Below are 21,924 nucleotides of genomic sequence, written 5' to 3'. Positions count from 1 at the left end.
GGATTTGTGTGTGTAGAGTTTTTCACAAAAAGTTCAACAAATCTGAATCATGTGTGGAAACAGGGGAATAGTGTTTATAGTTTTGGGAAATGGGTCTGTCTTTTGGTTAATAGGCCCAGTTATAGTGTGTAAGAGATCGAGAAAAACTGTAATCAAATTCAATTTTTGACATTCTTACAACAATCCCACCCACTCTTTAGCCCCGCCCCCCCAATCCCACATATTCCGATTCCCATGATGCCACATGCATTTCCTACCAATACGCCGCTTTACAATACACACAGCTCATTGGCTGTGTTTGTCATTTGATTGTAATCAGCTGTTAATTTATTACAATCAGCTGTTATTTTCCTACCAAGATGGCCGTGTGCTGATGTGACAGAATACTATCAATTGTGCAAAAAAACCCCAAAAAACATAGGTTGAATGTGAGTGGATTGATAAGAGAAAAGAAAATAACAATAATAATAATAATAATAATAATGAATTGAAAACTCAAAGGGCGATGCTGGATAAAGAACAATAATTTATTAATTCAACACATATTGATTCATCGTCTTACTGCCGAAACAGAGAAATGAGACGCTCCTCCAAGGCTGTGAAAGACAGAGAGCCGGGGTCAGATCAATATATTGGTTTGTTATTAAATATCAGATATTGCCCACCTCTGATATGATGGAGGCTCCTCCTGACCACAGATACAGAGACACAGTCTGACATGACGCTTTCTTTATATTTATATTCTACACATTTATTCATTTAACTGTTAACTGTTATTAAAGAGCTGCTAAGACTGAAAGAGTCTCATCAGTCTGGTTTCAGTGGAGAGTTTTAGTTTCCCATGATGCTCTGAATGTTTCAGAGGCTTTTCCACCCTGAGGAGAAGAAAACTCTGGAGGAAACTCTGAATACCGGGAATGCTTTTGGCTTCAAAAAGGTCAAATTTAAAGATGATGACGCAAAACATCGACCATCGGTGACGAATACCGGTATCGGCCTTTAAACCCTGATATCGGTCCACAGGGAGACTGTTTGGTGTCCAAGCTCTGGTCCTGGACCTTACATTGAACTGGTCAGATCAAGATTAAATCTGTTTTTTCTCTGTTTTAAAACGCCAGGTCTCTACAGGAAAAAACAAACAGAAAAATGAAGAACATGAAAACAAAAATAAATAAATTGTGGACCTGAGTAAAGCAGGCCGCTGTTTCAGGAACCAAAACTGTAGATGCACCATGAGGACGCTCCATCTTTAATTATTTTGCTTGTGTTGTATTTTTTTTATTTTTATCAACATCACTTATTCCATTTTCCTGTCTTTGTTCTCCCTCAGCCTCTTTCCTCTGCAGGGTCAGTGAAGTTCATCTTGTGTGACTCAAACCGAAGACCGGGAGCTCGCCGCCACCTGGTGGCGAGCGTCACACGATCGGTCCCGGTCCGACGCAGGTCTGGGACGTCCCGCTTCAGGTCACATCAGAGGGGGGGGGCGTGTCCGGTGCGTCGGCAGGTTTGATGACGCTTCTACGACAACCCAAGTGATAATTCAGTTTTCTTGAACATAAACAACCTGGATATGGAAAATCATACGTTTACATTAAGGGCTTCGGGTTCCTTTCAAGTTTTCAAACTAAAATGCATGTGAACCTGTAACTGTGAGGGTTAAACACAGAGGTGAGACCAAGTCACCTCTGCTCGAGTCCCAAGTCAGTCTCAGGTCTTCATTTTTATCCCTGAAATGTCCTCCATTTCTTAATTACATAAACATTAATTATAAAATAACAGCTTTAATAAAGTAAGGTTAGTATCATGGGTTTATAAGGGATTTATTCATGTGTTGGTTCACAGAGACTCTAGAAATTAAGGGATTTTTCATGTCTTTTGTGCAGGTTTACAGGTTATTAATGAGTTATTAAGGGAAAGTTCCCGACTCCCTGAATTTTACATTAAATTAGAAAGTAAGCAGTCAAACATTAAGGGGAGTTTAAGGAGGTTTTGATGGGGTCTCCTCCATTAATAACTCCCTAAACTCATTTTAAGGGGATTTTACACGAATTAAGGGGTGAAAGGTTATTTTAATGGATGACTGATGCGTAGAGGCTGTAAGTCATGCTCTAACAGGTGCTTTTTAATGTGCTTTTACCACATTAAACTGTCAGATTTTTGAATGGAGTTTGGTGCGACGTTCTCTCCATACGGGACGGACAGGCAGGTGTCTGTATCATCACATACACAATGTTCTGACTAACAGTAAATAGTACAGAAATCAATAACTTCAGCACTCTACTTTTAGTTTCATGTATTTTCACATAACAATGAAAGCAATGAAAAATCAACACTGTAATCTTCTCATATTGACTGGAGTCTGCCAGCGGGTGTGTTTGAGTTTGAGTGCAAGAGGCTCGGCAGGCACGGAGCATCACACGCCACTCAGTGTGATGTCAGACGTTAGGCCCCGCCCACTGGGTGGGCAAGTGGCCCAGAAACAGGAAGTCCAGCAGAGTTCCTGGTCAGTCTCTAGGAGTTGGCGCCGGTGCGAGGCCCTCTGATGATGTGGATCCTCGCCTCGTCGTCCATCTCCTCCATGATCCTCTCCTGCCGGACGGACAGGATGGTGTAGCTGACTGGACACAGGTTAAAGGAAAACTCCGCCATCAAACACTAACTCTGTAAAAACAGCTGTTGGGTGATGTACTTTTCATCTCTGGCTCCAGATCTAAAACATCAGCGGTAAACGTCAGGTTTTGGTGTCAGTCCCTCAGAATCAAAGAGCGAGGGCTTCTTTCTAGAGCCGCCATTTTGCACCGAGAGACGTTCAACAATCATACAGGGAGAAATCCATCGTAGAAGAGGAGAGAGACCAGTTTCTCCACCACAGGAGCAGGAGAGAGACCAGAATGCACTGCAGCGGCAGGACAGGTTAGGGGTTTGAGTAAAGGGGGCGTGGCCAAGATCATAGCTAGCCTATATGTAACCTACAGCTGAATGATCACACTTTCAAGCTATTCCTACTGAAAGCAACAAGTCCCTATAGGCCCCTTCTCTGGGGGTTGTTGAAAAGCATTCTGGGAAATGTAGGAAACCACTAACTGCAGTAGAAGTAGACGAGGCAGGTTGAGGGGAAGTGGGTTCACCAAAAAAGTAAATTACAACACTTCATCACTAAATAACTCCTGGAATGTCCTTTCCACTTTATTACAATAAAATCTCAACTTTTAAAAGTGCTTGTCACTGCTCTCAGCCGCCCGTCACGGTGTGTTTTGGTGGAAGATTGTGGGACTGACAGACACCACCAGTTATAAAAGTGGAAATTTAATTGAATTATGTGCGGCTTCATGGATTTGGATGTATGCCGAATTGAAGACTGGTTCATAACCAATCGTAAAACGTGTTAAATCGTGTTTTATGAGGTGTGGATATGTACAGGTAGACGAGGCAGCATGAAACTGTCGGGTTTTTGAATGGAGTTTGGCGTTCCGCGCTCTCCATACAACACGGACCGTATCGAGGCTAGGACTGAGCCACAGCATAGAACATCTTTGGCTTTATTTGGCGAGTGGTGAACGCACGCGCCTGTGTATACATGTGTTCCCATGGTGACATGTATGTAGAGCTGCCAAAACACACAGGAGGCCTCAACTACAACAGACTGATCAGGATGTCTAAAGCTATAGAGGTCAAATTGGGTTCAATGCAGGAACAATATATTCGAAAATCAACGGTGGAGCCAAACGTTCCTTTAACTGTAGCTGTTGGTTTCTACTTTAATTTGGTCTACAATCGAGAAAAACCGTTAAAACGATTTTTAAATCAAGAAAAACGAAAATATGTTTGTCGTCGCTGCCGTAACTCGCTGCCGTAACTCGCTGCGGGACCTTGTTGTCGTGAAGGATACACATGCCGACCACAAACGCTCCGATAGCCAGGCCGGTCAGCCGGTTCCTGCTGCGGAGCCGCGCCGCGTTTCTCTTCCAGTAGTCGAGCTCCTGCCGCCGGCGGAGGAGCTGCTTCTCTGCCGCGGTCAGGCTCGGTTCAGCGGCTCCTTCTGCGCCTTTCTCCGCCATGACTGCCTGGGTTTCCAGCTCGCTGTACCGGTGGTGTGGTGTCAAGCTGGCTACAATGACATCTGGACTTCCGGTTACACACTTCAAAATAAAACCCCCATTGGCGAATGCGTGTCATGGGTTTTCTGAGGAAAGCAAAGCGTGGAAGTGGATCTTTTTATTTTGATGGCGAAATAGCCGTACTTCCGGTGGTATTCTCGCTGGCTTGACGCAGCGGGGGCAGTAATGCGGCCAAACCGCAGTAATGCGGTTTGGCCGCATTACTGCCACCTAGTGGAACCGGTCAGTACAGCTTACAGTGAAGGGTTTGTACTCAGCTTGGGAGGTCAGAAGGATGATTTTCAAAACCAAAAGGGGGTGGTGTGTGTGTGTGTGTGTGTGTGTGTGTGTGTGTGTGTGTGTGTGTGTGTGTGTGTGTGTGTGTGTGTACGTTCAAGTCGGACTGGCCTGACTTGAACGACCTATGTGGCTGGGCAAAAGTTACTCTGGAGTGGGTAGGGTCTAACTCCGAGGCAGTAAATGTCTCGGAGGAGGTTATATCTGACCCCAGTATCTCTGTGAGAGCGACTGTGAATGTCGGTGGAACAGAACATCAACTTCCACTAACAAATGCCCGAGGTCGCCTCTTGAGGGCGCAACAACAGAGACAACGGCAACACTGGACTGAGTTGAAACTTCAAGGGAAGCTAGCATGTCTCCCTGCTGCAGATCACTCTGTCTCCCACACAGTGTTCAAAAGTGCAGCTATAGATGAGAGCATTGTCATCTTCACTATAAAAGCAAGATTACAGGTTTTACCAACTAAGCTTAATCTTTCCATCTGGCTTCCTGACAGTCATGCTCCTCACTGTAAACACCATGGTCACGACCAGACAGCTGAAACCATGTCCCACATCTTAAATGGCTGCCATGTATACAGGGGGCTTTACATATGTAGGCATGACAGAATAGTGGATCTGATATCAAAAGATATCACATCTATCTTCAGGTCTTCTATAATGCTGTATAAGCATTCTGCTGTGAAGCCGAGCATGTTCAGTCTGTAGTGAGCATGTTCAGTCTGTAGTGAGCATGTTCAGTCTGTAGTGAGCATGTTCAGTCTGTAGTGAGCATGTTCAGTCTGTAGTGAGCATGTTCAGTCTGTGTAGTGAGGATTCAGAAGTGTTCTCTAATATTACAGCTAACACTCCCGATGTTGTTGTTGTCAATGAAAATCTTAGAGAGGTGTTCGTTCTAGAGGTCGGCTGTACTTTTGACTACAGCCTAGAGGAAGCCTTTCTAACTAAGATGCTGAAATATCAACAGCTGGAGCAGACCATTTCACAGCTGGGCTACAAGTGCAAACTTTTAGTTTTCATATTTGGCAGCCTGGGTCATGTGCACAAGCTAGTTGTGAGGGGCCTTCAGATGGCTGGTCTCCCTAAAAGAAGGGCCAAGCAGTTAGCGAGGTATTGTTCAGTATCTGCTATCATTGGTAGCCGCTCAATATGGAGAAGGCGTTGCTTTTTATACCCTTGAAGTGGATTCTGTCTGTTATCCCTCGACCTGCCACTGTTTTCATCCTGTGTGTATGCAACAATGTGGCTGCCAATCAGGCACTTATGTAACTGACTGACCCAATATCTGATCGCATTAATAGTGTTTATGTCCTTTGTACCTTGTATTTATGTGGACATAAATAAATATTCTAAATGTGTGGTTCCCATAGAAATATTAAAGGACAATGGTAAACTGTTGGTGATAATCATTGTTGGTAACCGGCTTACCTCCAGCAACTGGCTGGGTTTACCCAACAAGCCAACTTCAGTCAAAGGTTTGTTGGAGGAAGAGCAGCCTGTGATTTCGTTTGGATGCGTTTTACCTTTTCAAATTTCATTTTTTGGTTACTTTAAAAGTAAGATTTCCATTTAATCATTTGAATTTTCCATTAGAAAGTTTGATATTGACTCATTTCTGTTAATTCTACTTGTGTTTCCTCTGTTTTTATTTTCTAGTTCACAGCATCCTGATTTCACATTCCTCCTACAATTGTTCATCTCTTGTTATTGAATGAATACGAGCCAAAAAGCTCTGAAGTTCATCCGCTCTCCAGTGTTTTAAACGGCACTCCCACCAGGAGAGCAGGGTCCAGACAATCCACAGCTGGTCATGTTTTGTAGAAAGTGTGTTATCTTATATCTAATCTCATCAGAAATATCTCCTTTAGCCATTTTAGATGCACATGAGAAAGAAATGTGCAGGCAGATGAGGCGTTTGGGTCGGTGTTTGTGTGAGTGTCAGTGTCGCTTAATTATTAATTAATAATAAATTAATTAAAAGTGCAGCTTAATGACACTTTTGGGAAGACTGGAAGGATGGAGAGCGGCAGTAAAGAGTGGAAAATTAAATACTGATAGATTTGACATCATGTTGGAGGCTTTCGTGTAATTTTGTGTTAAATATATGTTTCCTGCATTATAGTTTGACACCAAAAAATTATCTGTACTGAATGGCCGATTGACTGGAAATTAAATAAATGAAAGGGTGATCTCTGACTTTGGACGGTACTGTAATTCAGAGATAGCTTAAACAAGCTTCCTGTGTAAGAGTCAGCTGATGCTGAACTGATTTTATAACCTTTTACTTCTATTCATTTCTTTTCTCTTCTTTTTTAATTTTGTTTTTACAAATAATACAGAAAGACAGTACAGTAATGTGACTTAAAAAAAGTTAAGACAAACAAAAGTAAATGTACAGAGCTGGTGTGGTGATGGGCTGCACACTGCTTGGTTAATTCATGTCTATTGTATGTTAGTGATCTAATACTTCTATTCATTTCTTAGCCCTGTCGCCTTGCCTGTTATTTTATTCCATTTGTTGTTATCCCTATGGATCTGCTTACCTTACATTTTTGCTTTTTAGTGTTTTATTCTTCTTATATATTTTTCTTTTATTACTTTTACCTCACTGATCTATTCTGTCCTGTGTTCTTTTATCTCTCTTGACTATGAAGCACTTTGTGATTTTATTTTGTTTGTGCAGCACTTTGTAACTTTGTTTTGAAAAGTGCTATATGAATAAAGATTATTATTATCAGCTGATGCGCCATTTGGATGGGACAGCTGATAGCCGATCAGCTGACAGCCAATTAGCTGACAGCATGCGGCACGATGCTCCATTTATGCTTCTTTATTTATTGTGACTTATTTGTGACTGGCGAGTTGAACCTGATCATTCCTGCCACTTACTGATAAGAGTGATGGGTTTACTGTAATAACATACCAAATAAAACAAAGGTCCAAAGGAAAGGCATTTTAATCTGTCAATCATCAACAACAATTTCTCAGTTGAACAACAACTTGTTCCTGTCAATAGCCTGATTCTGTGTTGTTAAATATCATAATATTACATATTAATTTCATTTCCTAAAAAAAAAAGCCCATGTCTTGATCTAGTGCATGTATGATTTTAAAACCATGTAAAATGACCCTACAGACAGAATACACTTTATTTACAGTGACTGATGAATCATGCTTGTTTATGTAGTAAAATGATTAGTAAATCTATATGAAAATACAAATGTTAATATGCTCACATTAAGATGTACAAGATGTAAGATGTAAAAAAAAAATAATAATAAAAAAATAATCAATTCCAATGTAACTGCTGACTACTGTTGTTATTGTTAATGAGGCGGTTGCACTGTGGCTGCAGCTGTCAGCTATTCATGTTCATGTTTGGCAGCCGGGGCGATGTCCACAGGCTGGTGGGCGGGGCCAGAGAGCAGCTGAAGCAGGTGGCAAGGTGTTGTTCTCTGTCAGTCACCATATATGGAGAAGGTGCTGCTTTTTGTACCCGTAATTAGGGCTGGGTATCGTTTTCTGTACCGGTGCCAAATCAACTTTTTTTTCAGTACTTTTCTTGAGGCAACCAACACTGCAGTGCGAGTACACGCAGTGTATGTGAGCCATTTATTTTGAAGTTCAGCTTCTATGTGCAAGATACAGTATGTTCACACTGAGGAAAGATCTTTGCAAGCACAAAGACGCGCAGAAAATCGTCTTTTTTCCATACGTTGTTTTTACATCGTTATGAATACATTGCGGGGAGAGAGACAACACCCATACACACCGTCCCGGCAAGTCAAAGGAACTCTATAAGCAGTCGTTTTCGCCAGGAGGCGTATTTTGTAATTAACCAATGCTAGATGTCGGACCCTGTGGGAGGCGCTTGGAGGAGCTTGGGTAGCATTCAATGGGTCTGACTCGTCTGAAGTATGAAGCTAGAAAAATTACCCATGTCGGCTTAAGCTCTGTTTTAGCTAGCGTTAGCCAGATTGCTAAAACCAGTCAAGTCTGTGTTGAAGGCACACCTCTGGAAAGGCTCGTCGTGGTTAGAGATTGGCTGAACCAGAAACATACAAAAGCATCGTTTACCTCAACATTCGATACTCGGTAGTACCGACCTGGGCTGCGTTTCCCAAAAGCATCGTAAGCCTAAGATGTTGGTGAAGTACATCGTAAGAAGCATCTTAAGGTTACGGTGGGTTTCCCAAAAGCTTCTTAACTAACGATGCTCTTAAGAACTCGTCGCAGATTACGATGCTTCCGACCGCTCTTAAGAACGCTAAGAACGACGTGTGGAAGAAAATATCATGATATTTTGACTGCCAATGATGATTGCAGTCCGCAGTAGAATATGCACACAATGTTTATAACCACGATAAAATATTTAGTAGAGTGAAAAACACCAACTGAAAACATATTTAAAAACTAGGCTATGTGGAATGTAAGCTACCTGTTCCCAGGGCATAATCAGGACTTTCATTGTTGATTTAATGAACTGAAGTGAAATAAAATACAAAATGGGTGATTTGTGGCTGTGTGTGTGTGTGTGTTGAGGGCTGTTTAAAAGAAACTTTGAATAACTTGGCAACATGTTTAATCATAACAATTAATGTGTTGTCATATCACCATGTCCTCTGTTTCTTCGCGATTGCCTTTATTTTTTAAATGTACACAAAATGCGCACAAAATGTTATTCTGTGTATTTTCAAGGTTTTGACAAAAGGCCTATTTGTGTGGAAATTAATGCAGTAAGCCTAAAGTCAACCATAAACAACTGAGCATTTCAAAACTGGACAGCGCGACTAACTGTAGCCTACATTTACATACCTGTCAGAAGTGGTTTCCAGAGCCCAATGTGCGCTCTCTCCGTTATTCAAATCCTCCCAAAGACCCTCCTCCTCTGTGCTGTGATTGGTTATCAGCTGCACAACGCAGGGTGAAGCGTAAAGCAATGGAACATGACCAAAGACGCTCTTAAGTGCTGTTTTGGGCATCGCGTGTAAAAATCTACAACCCTTCTTAAAATTTGCTCGTAGGAAACCTTCGTAACAACTAAGAACGATCGTTATTGGGAAACGCAGCCCTGATCGATTGATCTCTGTCCCTATTATTATATCCTAGGCAAGTTATTCTTTCCATGTGGATATAAATAAAAAGATTCAAATGTGTGTGTGTGATCATGTACAGAGTCAACTGTCATTTCAGCAGCTGTCTTTGGTCAGGATTGTGTGTTTCTCTACAGAAGAGTCGACTCCCCCTCCTCCATCTGACACAGAGACACCGAAGAGTAAAACCCACTCCCCAGTCCAACCATAAACTCACCCAAATACTCAAACCCAAACCCAGGGTAGAGGGGTTCAGTGAATGTGGAGTGGAAGGTGTGGATGTGGATCAGTGTGTCAGAGGAAACTCTGTAGAAGGACAGAGAGCCAGCAGACCAGTCCAGATACACTGCTACTCTGTTAGAGCCAGAGGAGGAGGAGGAGGAGGAAGGTATGGCTGTTCTTCTGTTATTGTGAAAGGCAGAGTAACCCTCATCAGAACAGACCAGACTCCAGGATTTGTCATTTCCTCCAAGCCTGCAGTCATCACCTCTTCCTCTCCTTCTGATTCCTCTGTAAGTCACTCCTATATAAACCTCTCCTTCCCACTTTACCTCCCAGTAACAGCGACCAGTCAGACCATTTCTACACAGCAGCTGTTGATAGTAGTCAAATCTCTCTGGGTGATCATTATATGGCTGATCCGCTAGCACCAGTGTCACCTTTCTGTTGTCTTCAGACAGGAAGAGGTTTCTGTGTGCTGTGTTTGAGTCCAGTGTGAGTTCACAGGCATCTGATGAGAGAACAAGACTCAATACAGCAGCAGCTTCTGATATAATAGACCTGCTCTTTTTACTTTTTAAAGGATAAGGCTGGTGTTTTTTAATGCGGTTCTTACCGTCAACAAATCCTGTGAAAATAACAAATCAGCAATGATTTTGTTTTGCCAACAAGTCTGGTCCATGTAGCGGTGCCCAGTGCAGCCTCATGTCCCAGCAGCCATAGAACTCCATTGTATTAAAAAAACTATTAAACCCCGTCACAGAGCCATGCTGCTGCTCTGCAGCATATTTCATCATCACAATGCACCGGGCCGGACGACTTTTTCCTCAAACAACTTAATAAGCCGGCTGTAAATACTTTGCGATCTCAGGAAAGTAGTTCCGTAGCACAGAAAATAGTCCCCAGCGTAATGAAGGATTTGTTCCCATTTGAATTTGATTTGGTAATAACTACAACAGCCTGACTTTTCATGGTAACAGTTAACGATTTTTAGCGAGTCTTTGTGAGCTGTATTTAAAGGTTTTTAGTTTACAATTGGAGCCAATGACTTCCGGGTTGACGGCTAAAAACGGAACGTGGGAAGTCGGAAAGTAACGGGAGGAGAGCAAACACATTGTTGATTTTGTTATTTTCATAGGATTTGTTGACGGTAAGCAATGCATTAAAAAACACCGGTCTTATCCTTTAAGATTGCCTCTGTCCAGCCCCTCCTAAAGAAACCTCAATCCATCCCTCCCTCAAAATTACAGACCAGTCTCTAAATTACCTTTTACTTCTCAGAACATTGATAAAGTCTTGGAGATAATTGAAGGTAATAATATCTTTGATCAATTTCAATCTGGTTTAAGCCAGCAGCACTGCACTGAAACAGCCTTCTTAAGAGTTTTAAATGATGTATGCTTGCTGATGAAGTGTTACCATTGTGTGTTAATTGATTTAAGTAGTATTTGGTTGGTATATCTTGTTGTATTCTTGACTGGTTGTCCTCATACTTATCTAATAGAAAAGGTTCTGTGCTCCACTGACATGTGGTGTGCCCCAGGGATCAATTCCTGGGCCTATTTTGTTTCCTTTGTATCTGCATTTTATTGCATTGTATGATGCACAACTTTATATGTCTGTAAAACCCAATGAAATGCTACGCTGCATTACAGCCTGGCTGCAATCAAGGATTGGATGGCCCTAAAGTTTCTGGATGGCCCTAAAGTTTCTCCAACCTAACTCTGATAAAACTGATGCTCTTGTTATTGGCCCCAATCAGAATCAAAGAGTGCCTTGGTCCTCTGATCCCCAACATCAAGTCGGTGCCAAAAAATGTCTTGCCGCCCCCCGGACAAAGCTTAATCAAGAGGGGACTGTGCATTTGTTGTGGTGTCTCCTAGGCTTTGGAACAGCCTCCCCCTGACTAAACAGTTTAATGTATGTTACTTTACTTTAATGAATAAACTAAATACACACTTACATTTCCTCAGACCTGGTTTCAACCTCTGCTCTCCACCATGGTCCACACTGGGGGAATAAACAAAGTCAGATCAGCAGATTCTCTTTGATGATGGAAACATGGACATTTAATAACCTTCAATATGAATGAGTTTCCACACAGCATCAGTCATAACTGCTGTTAGACATTAATCAATACTCCTCATCTTCTCAGTGTGACAGAGAAAATGTGTGTGACTCTCAGCCTTCTAGCGGACGTCGCCTCTCCAGACCTGAGAGAGTCCAGTCTCCAGTGTGGATCCTCCAGTCCAGCAGAGAGCAGCTTCACTCCTGAGGCTCCTGGATGATTGTAGCTCAGGTCCAGCTCTCTCAGATGGGAGGGGTTGGAGCTCAGAGCTGAGGCCAGAGAAGCACAGCCTTCCTCTGTGAGCAGACAGCCTGACAGCCTGCACACACACAATAAATTGCTAAATATTCATTGATTAATTTTCTGTGCCCACTATGCAGGGTCACAGGGGGGCTGGAGCCTTTCCCAGCATGGATTGGGTAGAAGGCAGGTAAACACCCTGGACAGGTTGCCAGTCCATCACAGGGTTAACACAGACAGACAATAACACTCACATTCACGCCTATGGGCAATGTAGAGTCTCAAATCCACCTGGCTTGCATGTCATTGGACTGTGAGAGGGAATCAAAGCACCTGGAGGAAACCCACACAGGAGAAAATACCCTGGACCTTACTGTGAGGTGACAGTGTTGAACCACTGAGTCACTGTGCTGCCCTCAAAGGAATCAGTAAACTTGTCTTTTGATCTTGTCTTTTTTCCAGAAAGAATCCTAGCTGCTGCACTTTGTACAAGTTGGAGACGACTGAAAGTCTTTTGACTGATGCAGGAACACAGAGGATCGCAGTAGTCTGAGCGAGAAGAGATAACAGCATGGTGGACTTCCGGATCACAAAAGAATAAAAGCTACCTAATTTCATTTTATCCTGCTCATCTAAGCTCAATTTAGCATAAAAAATTAGACCCAAGTTTCTTGCTACTGGCTTTACATTGGCAAACAGAGTATCTAATTCATGGTGAATCAATTTAATAAAATTGGGTAGGCTGAAGAGGACTATCCATCCAACCAACATCCAACACCTAATATCTGTGAGGCAGTTTTTGAGAGTGGTTAAACTGTTAGAGTCATTAGGTTTTACAGGCAAATATAACTGTGTCGTCAGCATAACAGTGAACGTGCCTGTTATGTTATGTGGATAGTAAGTCCAAGTGGAAGCATGTAAATGGAGAATAAAATGGGGCCTGAAATTGAACCCTGCAGGACCCCACCTGTAGTGACTGCAGAGGATGAGGATGAGTTGCCTATGTTGACTGAAAACATGCTAGCGGAAAAAAATGAGTTGGACCAGTGGAGAGCTTTGTCCCTGGGACCAACCAAGGTTCTCAAGCAATCTTATAAATGGTATGGTCTAGAGTATCGAAGCCCGCACTGAGATTTGAAAGAATTAAAATGGAACCTTCACCAGCATCTACTGTCAAAAGAAGGTTATTGGTCACTCTAAAGGCCCATTCACATCTAGAACGATAACTATAAAGGTAACTATAACTATAAAAAGATTTAAATCGTTATAAGTAAATAGAATGTCTGTGTTCACACTACAACTGTAACTATAAAAACATCCAAAACGACAACTATAACTATATTCTTGGTTCCATCTCAGAGCGATTTTTCTGGCGGTAGAGACAACAATAAAACATTTTCAACCAATCAAACTAAAGTTCTACAAAGGACGGGGTGGAGAGTTCAGTAGTTTACTGCAGTGATGGAGCTGCTGAGGAACTGATGACAGAAGTCCAGAGGAACCCGGCGCTGTTTGACAAAGACCATCGCCTCTAAAAAATGTTGAAAAGAAACGTGACATACCGGTCGGGATCGGAACAGCTCTTGGGATTAGCGGTAAGGCAGTTTGCTGACCTGGAAGCTAGTTAACTCGCTAAGAAAATAGCATAATCTCTTGGCCAACCTGACCGCAAATGTGCTATTATCCTATGTTTATAATATGACCGGGAGGTAACAACATGTCCCTCCAGTATCCTGTTGAAACCGTTTAGCCACGGTGACGTTCAGGTGTTTCTCTCAACATGGGCTACAGGAGACTTTACTCTTTGATCCACAGTAGATGTGGTGTGCAGAGTCTCCTACTGGTAAAGAAATGAATAGCTTCACTTGGTGACCATTAGCTCTCATATAAACAAAGCAAAATAATGTTATGAAAGCGCCATAAAAGAGCATTATTATCTGTCATCTCCTCTCTCTTTTGCAGCGATGCATGAACCCAAATCCTTCGGCTCTGTCGTTATTTACTTTAGCGAGCGAGTAAAATAAAAGCACGTTGGTAAAGTAATCATGCTCCATTTTTTCTCTGAATATTCGGCGCCGATATCGTTGTAGTGTGAATGCTTGAGCAACAGCATATCGTTATAGTTTATAGTTATCTTTATAGTTGTCGCTCTAAGTGTGAATAGGCCTTTAGGAGAGCAGTCTCTGTTCTATAACCAAATTGGAATTTCTCAAAGATATTTTGAATATTTTAATAAAGGATATCAGTTGGCTTTTCCTACAACCTTGGATAAAAAGGGCAATGTGGAGATGGGCCTGTAGTTTGCAGGAGGCAAGGGATCAAGATTAGGTCTCTTGAGAAGGGGTTGAGTCACTGCATGTTTAAAACTAGAAGGAAAAACACCAGTGGCCAGAGAGCTATTGATAACAGATAAAATGCTCGCAGTGACTGATTTGAATATAGGGACAACATCTAGGGAACATGCAGAGGACCTCGTGTGAGACACTGACTCCTCCAGGGGAGAAACAGCTTCAAAACAGTCCATCACAGCAGAATTACTACCTGTAACAGATAGGTTCCTGTCAGAGGTAAGATCTGGAGTCTTATATCCTCTCTTGGTAAAGAATATAAAAAAATCTTCACACTTTCAGGGAAGGCTTCAGTACAGTGGTTAGAAGAAGGGTTAACAGCTGAGGCGATAACATTGAAAATCACACTACATATGGTGGTTCTTCATAATAAGGTTTGAGGAATGAACCGTTTTTGTATCCTAAGTCCAGTATAATAGTGATAGGTCAATTCACATCAGTTGTTCATCTGAAGCATACTTTAAAGTGAACAAGCTGAATTGGTTCACCAACAGGACTGGATTGTTACTTCAAATCAATCAGTGTCTGGTTGGACTGCACCCCCATTTATAAGCATGCTAATGTGCTTGCAAACACAAAACAAGCTTGTTCATTGGCTCTCGCTATAGAAAAGCAAGCACAGATGAGAATACTCAATCTAATGTTAGGACAAAGATAGTCTTGTGTAGCCAGACATCAAGTCTCATGAGCACATTCAAGTGGATGTCTGGTAAATGCTGTGTTCTGTAGACATTTTGAATTTAGAGCTGGCACTCGACTTGGTCACAGCCTAATCTCACAGCGATTTTACGCACGTCCTTGTTTGGTCCATAAAACTTTGTCATCCGATAGTGAAGAAGATAAAAACAATTAGCTACTCGCTAAGCTGTTCCACTCTACTACAAAGCACAATGGAGAAATTGTTGCCACAGGTCTCTGCTCTTCGGCAAATATCAACTCTGAAGCTACCACAGAGTTTCCCTCCCAACAGCAGCAGCAAACATCTACAACTTTAGAGGGAGTTTTGCATGGAGTCGTGGGAGTCGCCATTTTGGCTAGCTTGAACTACTCCGGACAGTATTGAGACGTGCAACACCAAACCCCTCCCACCAAATATCCTACATAGACATGACCATGCTAGCTGGTGAGAAGAAATCTCTGCCTGTAACCGGCAAGTTTCCCCAGTCTTTTGAAACAGAGTAAAAGAAAGACTGGGGCCGAATCTAGGACAAAGACAATTGTTAGACAGATGTTGGAGCTGATCTTCCACCTACAACTAAGAAACAGCAGAAAATAATCTTGTGCATGAGTGTTCCTGATACTGGCTCAGCATTCATCAAATTGAGAGCAGTAACAACTCGAAAGGGTTTTCCAGTGATGAATAGCTAGCTACAGTGTTGTTGAAGTTTTGATGTCATTACCATGTTAGTCAGCAGGGTGCCAGCAAGGTTAGCTTTTGCTAAAAACTAACTATCTAGATTCTGGGTCATATATTTTTGTAATTTCTCTAACAATTGTCATGTGTTGATGACATTGAGGAGTACTGACCTGAGAGTCTCCAGCCTACAGCGTGGACTCCCCAGTCCAGCAGAGAGCAGCTTCAGTCCTGAATCCTGCAGGTCGTTGTTACTCAGGTCCAGCTCTCTCAGACGAGAGGACTGGGAGCTGAGAACTGATGATAACTCCTTACAGCATTCCTCTGTGAGATTGTTTTGATTAAACCTTACAAAATGGATAGAATCAAAACAGAAGACAAAGTAACAGTATAACACAAGATGGTAAGGATACCGCTCAAAAATATTTGTTTAATTAAAGATTGGATTTCTATTGCCACAACAGAGACAAAAGTAGAGCACAGATATAAAAGCAATGTGAAAGTGAATTATTATGACATATTGTTGCAAACCCATCATTAAATAAAGTGAGCTGACCTGAGAGTTTCAAGTCCACAGTGTGGATCCTCCAGTCCAGCAGAGAGCAGCTTCAGTCCTGAATCCTGCAGGTCGTTGTTACTCAGGTCCAGCTCTCTCAGACTAGAGGACTGGGAGCTGAGAACTGAGGCCAGAGCTTCACAGCTTCTCTCTGACAGCTTACAGTCACTCAGCCTGAAGAAGCATTAGTGATACAAAGACAAACAAGACCTTTCACTTTTTTCCATTTTCTCTCTTATGCAAAAATTACATTTAATATATTTAAAAGAGGGCAACACCGCAAAAGAACATATATCTAATGAAGTAGTCCCTTACGGGAGTGTCAGTGCTCCTGGTTATGAATACCTCTGCAACCACAAGTGTTAGGGGATGGCTCTCTGTTGGCCCTATGCTATTCCTGCACACCTGATCCAATGAAGGGCTTAATGCTGATTGGTTGAGCAGTAGAAACAGATCTACCTGAATATGACTAACATGAAAGTGTATAGCCTTTAAATGGATCAGTTGTGCAAGAGTAAAGATGGAACAAAAACTTGCAGGACGGGGGGATATTCAAGGGCTGGATTGGGAAACACTATACTAGAGAAAGACGGGAAAGATTGGGAGAGAGAAGGGCAATGACATGCGACAAAGGTCGCAGGCCAGATTTGAACCCAGGACATTGTGGATACATGGTATGCACCTTAGCCAACTAAGCCACCAGGATGCCCTGTGTCAATTTATTTAAATGTATCCAGTTATCTATGGACTTACAGAGCTTTATTGGAGGCTTTGACCACTGGCAGCAGCCTCAGAAGACCGTCCTCTGAAGCAGAGTATTTCTTCAGGTCAAACACATCCAGCTCTTCTTCTGATGACAGTAAGATGAAGACCAGAGCCGACCACTGAGCAGGGGAGAGTCTGGCTGTGGAGAGACTTCCTGATCTCAGGTACTGTTGGATCTCCTCCACTAGAGAACGGTCATTCAGCTCATTCAGACAGTGGAACAGATTGATGCTTCTCTCTGGAGAGGGATTCTGCCTGATCTTCTTCTTGATATATTGGACTGTTTTCTGATTTATCTTTGAGTTACGTCCTGTCTTTTTCAGCAGGCCTCCTAAGAGATTCTGATTGGTCTCCAGTGAAAGACCCAGGAGGAAGCGGAGGAACAAGTCCAGGTGTCCATTTTGACTCTTTAAGGCCTTATTCACACCACTCTGGTAGAGGTATTTTACTGCTGATTTGTCTCTGAATAGCGTAGACCACCTGGAGGCTTCTGACAGCAAATTGACACCAGAGTCGATGACATAAACAGCAGCCAGAAACTCCTGAATGCTCAGATGGACAAAGCAGAAGACCTTGTCCTTGTACAGCTCACACTCCTCTTTAAAGATCTGTGTGAACACTCCTGAGTACACTGAGGCTGCTCTGATATCAATGTCACACGCTGTCAGGTCGGCTTCATAGAAGATCAGGTTGCCTTTCTCCAGCTGCTCAAAAGCCAGTTTTCCCAGAGAGAGAATCATCTCCCTGCTCTCTGTAGTCCAGTGTGAATCTGTCTCATCTCTCTCATGATACTTGACGTTCCCTTGTTTGGACTGAACCACCAGGAAGCGGATGTACATCTCAGTCAGGGTCTTGGGCAGGTCTCCTCTCTCACTGGTTTTCAACACATGGTCCAGAACTGTAGCAGTGATCCAGCAGAAGAGTGGGATGTGGCACATGATGTGGAGGCTTCGTGAAGTCTTGATGTGGGAGATGATTCTGCTGGCCAGCTCCTCATCTCCGAATCTCTTCCTGAAATACTCCTCCTTCTGTGGGTCAGTGAAGCCTCTCACCTCTGTCACCATGTCAACACACTCAGGAGGGATCTGATTGGCCGCTGCAGGTCGTGTGGTTATCCAGAGGCGAGCAGAGGGAAGCAGTTTCCCCTTGATGAGGTTTGTCAGCAGCACATCCACTGAGGTTGACTCTGTAACATCAGTCAGGATCTTGTTGTTCTTGAAGTCTAGAGGAAGTCGACACTCATCCAGACCGTCAAAAATGAACATAACCTGGAACTTGTCAAACCTGCAGATTCCTGCTTCTTTGGTCTCAGTAAAGAAGCGATGAAGAAGTTTCACCAAGCTGTACTTTTTCCCTTTCAGCAGATTCAGCTCTCGGAAAGTGAATGGAAATGTGAACTGTATATCCTGGTTGGCTTTGTCTTCAGCCCAGTCCAGAGTGAACTTCTGTGTTAAGACTGTTTTCCCAATGCCAGCCACTCCCTTTGTCATCAATAGTCTGATTGATTCATCTTGTACGGGTTTAAAGATGTCTTTACTTTTGATTGTGTTTTCTGGTCTCACTGGTGTCCTGGATGCTGTTTCAATCTGTCTGACTTCATGTTCATTGTTGACTTCTTCAGTCTCTCCCTCTGTGATGTGGAGCTCTGTGTAGATCTGATTCAGAAGTGCTGACGTTTTTGATTTTGCGATCCCCTCAAACAAACGCTGAAACTTCTCCTTCATGGTGGATTTGAGTCTACGCTGGCACTCCGCAAGAGTCTCTGAATGAATAAAAAATATCAATGAGAGGATGCTACAGTAAATATGAGTAATATTTCTTGGTAAATATACATTTCCCAATGCCATGGTATCTATTCAGCTCATTACTGGTTAGTGTACAATTAGGTCATGACCAGGGGATCTGCTCAGTATTCTGGTTCCCATGACACTTGTCTTGCTAAATCTGCTCCTACCTACCTTGTGTTTTTCACTATGTTTGTCCTAGATAATTTTGTTTACAACTGAGTGTGTTTAGTTAGATCTAGCTAGACACATTCTCTGTAAAGTCCTCTGAGACGTGCTTGTGATAAAGGGCTATATAAATAAACTTGACTTGACTTGACTTGACACTGTCATCTCCATTGTCATTTCCACTTTGCACACTAAAGGAGGGCGTCTGACTCAAAATGTCTGTGCAGCAAATAAACATACATAAAGGAGTGCTGTCCTGTAATCTTTAATAGAACATGCCCTGGACGATCTCTGAGGAAAACATTGGCCTAGATCTACTAAAGGTTTGCGCCAGTGCAAATCGCATTGCGGGTGCTAAAACCTTGTTTTCTGATCTACTAAACCAGTACACAGGGCATTTGCGCTTGAAATCATGGGTTGATCTGGGTGCTGCGTTTTTTGCGGTGTGGTCTAATTGCATATGCATTTGTGGGTGTTCCAAGGCTGAGGCGCAAAATAAAGGGAGGGATTTATGGAAATTGGCAGTGGACATGATTTATCAAGAGGCGGTAGCTGGCAACACCTGCTGATTGCGCACAGAATTTAAGACCTAGGAAAAGCATGTCTTATCATTTTGCGCATAGGGTAGCTCTGCCGAAACTGTGTGGAACCGGCTCTAAGATCAACAGCATAACATGCAGTCATTAGATCACAGGGTTTAAACGAGTATGCTGACTTAAAAATGTACCATTTAAGCCTCAGTGGCAGCATAGTAGAATGCGCAAATACCTATATATACAAAAAGGAAAAGTCGCAGACTCTTCTCTGGATTTGCTGACACTTATTATGAGCCAATGTCCCGGCGAAAACAATGTAGCTAAAAAATGTGCGGAATAACTATCACGACAGTGGAGAGGTGTGTGCGCGGCTTCTCCAGCTATAGGTAACCGTACCTTCACCAGGTATCCATCCCTCCCACACTGGCACCTGCATCTCGGTCAGGCTCTTCTGCACTTGCTCCTCCAAGGGAATTAAGGCTCCTCTTTGGCTATATTTGTGGTCAGCATTTTGGTTCACCTCCTCATATCATACCAGCGCCACTAAATCACGCTTCTGGTGCCCAATTGCATTCACTTTATATCGTTCCAGAGTGACTTTTTACTCGTGGGTAAATCTCTTCTCTGCAGCTCTTTGGGGTTTTCTTTGCCACCAACACTTCCAGCTCCACTGGAGAGACATTTGCGCTTCTTTTGCCCATCATTAAGTTGCCTCTTATCGGCTATTGTGCGCATTGCTTGGCCCTTACATTAGCGCAGTCGCAATTGTAATTAATTATCTGCGCCTCCGCTCATTTGCGTGCCCTACTTTAGTAAATACCTTGCGCAGGCGGTACCAATTGCACCCACAATTGGTACCGGTGACATGTTAGTAGATCCGGGCCATAGTTTTCAACATTTATAGCATTGAATATAAACTGACAACACACTAAGCTCACCTCCCTCAGTTCTTGTTGAAGCTTGTTCATCAGATGGGTGGGGTAGGTCAGCACTTGGTCTGCCTAACTATTCACCCTATTCAGATCCCATCGTCCTGACTGTGTATAAGGTATAAAGTAGGCTAACTGTTGGGGCACCATTTATTTATTCAACAGGCAGTTTCATTGAAGTTACCTGATTTGTCAAAGACACATTTGAACTGTGCTGCTAATTCCCATTAAGCACTTCTAGCTGTTTTATTAGTTGCAATACCAACTTTTTTGGCATCCATGGAGCTGCTTTCTTTCTGTTACTTACTTTTCTTTACAGTTTTTTATGCTAATGTACATAAACTACTCTAGAGAAAACATTTCAGACTGTACACTTGTGTTGGTAACCATTGTTTAAAAGCCACAACAAACTCGAGAATGTTCTTTACTTGGATTTTGGGTACAATGGAGATGCAACATGTACAAGGCTCAAAAGGCAGCCTGTCTCTCTCCACACATCTATTGTCTAACAAGAGAGTACATGTAAAAATGATACAGCTCGCACTCAATATAAACTGCTTGTATAAAGTGTTGGAGTTTTATTATTAGTATGTGACAGCATACGGCGATTCTATCTTTTTCATTTACAAATCTTACCTGGGACAGCCTCTGATAATATCTACTGGGACGTACATTTGATCTGGAGATGGATCACAGAAGACTTAACTGGATTAACTCCAGTAACTCAAGTAACATTAGAGACAAAAACTCAAAGGTTACAAGACCTGGCCCTGCAACCCTACAGTTTCAATGTGGGATACAGAGCGGGCAAGGTGAACCTATTTACTGAGTACCTGTCCTGCCTGCCTGAGCTTCCTCTTGAGGGAGAGGGGGAGGTAATGTACAAAATGCAACGCTCTTGTCACTCCACAACATTTTGCTGTGGGTAGATCTACCTGCCACTAACTGTTTTGTCATAACAACTTACCTTTGGGTGCTGAGCTGGTGTTTGACAAACTCTGCACTAGATCATTTTTGTTGATCTTCATTAAAACCTCTATGGTCACCTCCAGAGAGTATTCGCTGTAGGTCTGCACCATCTGATCCACTGTGTCCAGCCTGTCTGCCTTCTCCAGTCGGCTCTTTGGGATGGCTGGGAAGCCGTCCAGGATGTCATCCTGCCGCAGGAACCACTTGAACTTCTTGAACTCTTTGTCTCCCAAATCCTCCAAAGTTTTCAACAGCAGCTCTACAGGTGTTGTCATCGTTGCTCCCTGGTAAAATCAGAGGAAATTTTTGAATTGAAGGACAATTTTACAATTTCTCCACCAGAATGATTAAAGATTAATCTCATCTAATCTCATCAATACCAGTGTTTTAGACATGTGGGTCTAGTATTCGTATATACATATTCATGTCTTCAGCAGGTCAGAGCACGGGGTGATTCCCTTTTTTTCTATTTCCATTTCCCTTTATTCCTGTGAACTGA

At 42.6% G+C, this 21,924-nt stretch overlaps 2 protein-coding genes across 2 annotated transcripts in view; both read right to left on the bottom strand.

Annotated features, from left to right (window-relative positions):
* Nucleotides 1-21,700, bottom strand: part of LOC139910014 (protein NLRC3-like) — a 305,613-nt gene extending 283,913 nt beyond the window's left edge. Inside the window, exon 1 of the mRNA XM_078284773.1 lies at nt 21,424-21,700. Within this exon, the coding sequence (XP_078140899.1) occupies nt 21,424-21,700 (277 nt within the window). The remainder of the gene's footprint in view (nt 1-21,423) is intronic.
* On the bottom strand, nt 2,267-4,092 carry coa3b (cytochrome C oxidase assembly factor 3b). The gene is made up of 2 exons (XM_071918204.2): nt 3,890-4,092; nt 2,267-2,618 (listed from the first exon to the last, which is right to left on the bottom strand). The coding sequence occupies exons 1-2, from the start codon at nt 4,056-4,058 to the stop codon at nt 2,512-2,514; spliced, it is 276 nt and encodes a 91-aa protein (XP_071774305.1). The 5' UTR covers nt 4,059-4,092; the 3' UTR covers nt 2,267-2,511.
* Nucleotides 21,701-21,924: the final 224 nt, after the last annotated feature.

Source organism: Centroberyx gerrardi, chromosome 7, assembly GCF_048128805.1.
Source record: "Centroberyx gerrardi isolate f3 chromosome 7, fCenGer3.hap1.cur.20231027, whole genome shotgun sequence".
In the NCBI taxonomy this organism is placed as follows: Eukaryota; Metazoa; Chordata; class Actinopteri; order Beryciformes; family Berycidae; genus Centroberyx; species Centroberyx gerrardi.
The sequence above is the reverse complement of the archived record's forward strand: the minus strand, read 5'-3'. Positions and strand labels throughout refer to the sequence as shown.

Bases quoted from the DNA above. Each gene is read 5' to 3' on its own strand.
- coa3b (XM_071918204.2), bottom strand. From the start codon at position 4,058: ATGGCGGAGAAAGGCGCAGAAGGAGCCGCTGAACCGAGCCTGACCGCG. The intron at 2,619-3,889 runs GTATCCTTCACG...ACCTGTGTCCAG, and splicing joins AGCGTTTGTGGTCGGCATGT to TCAGCTACACCATCCTGTCC.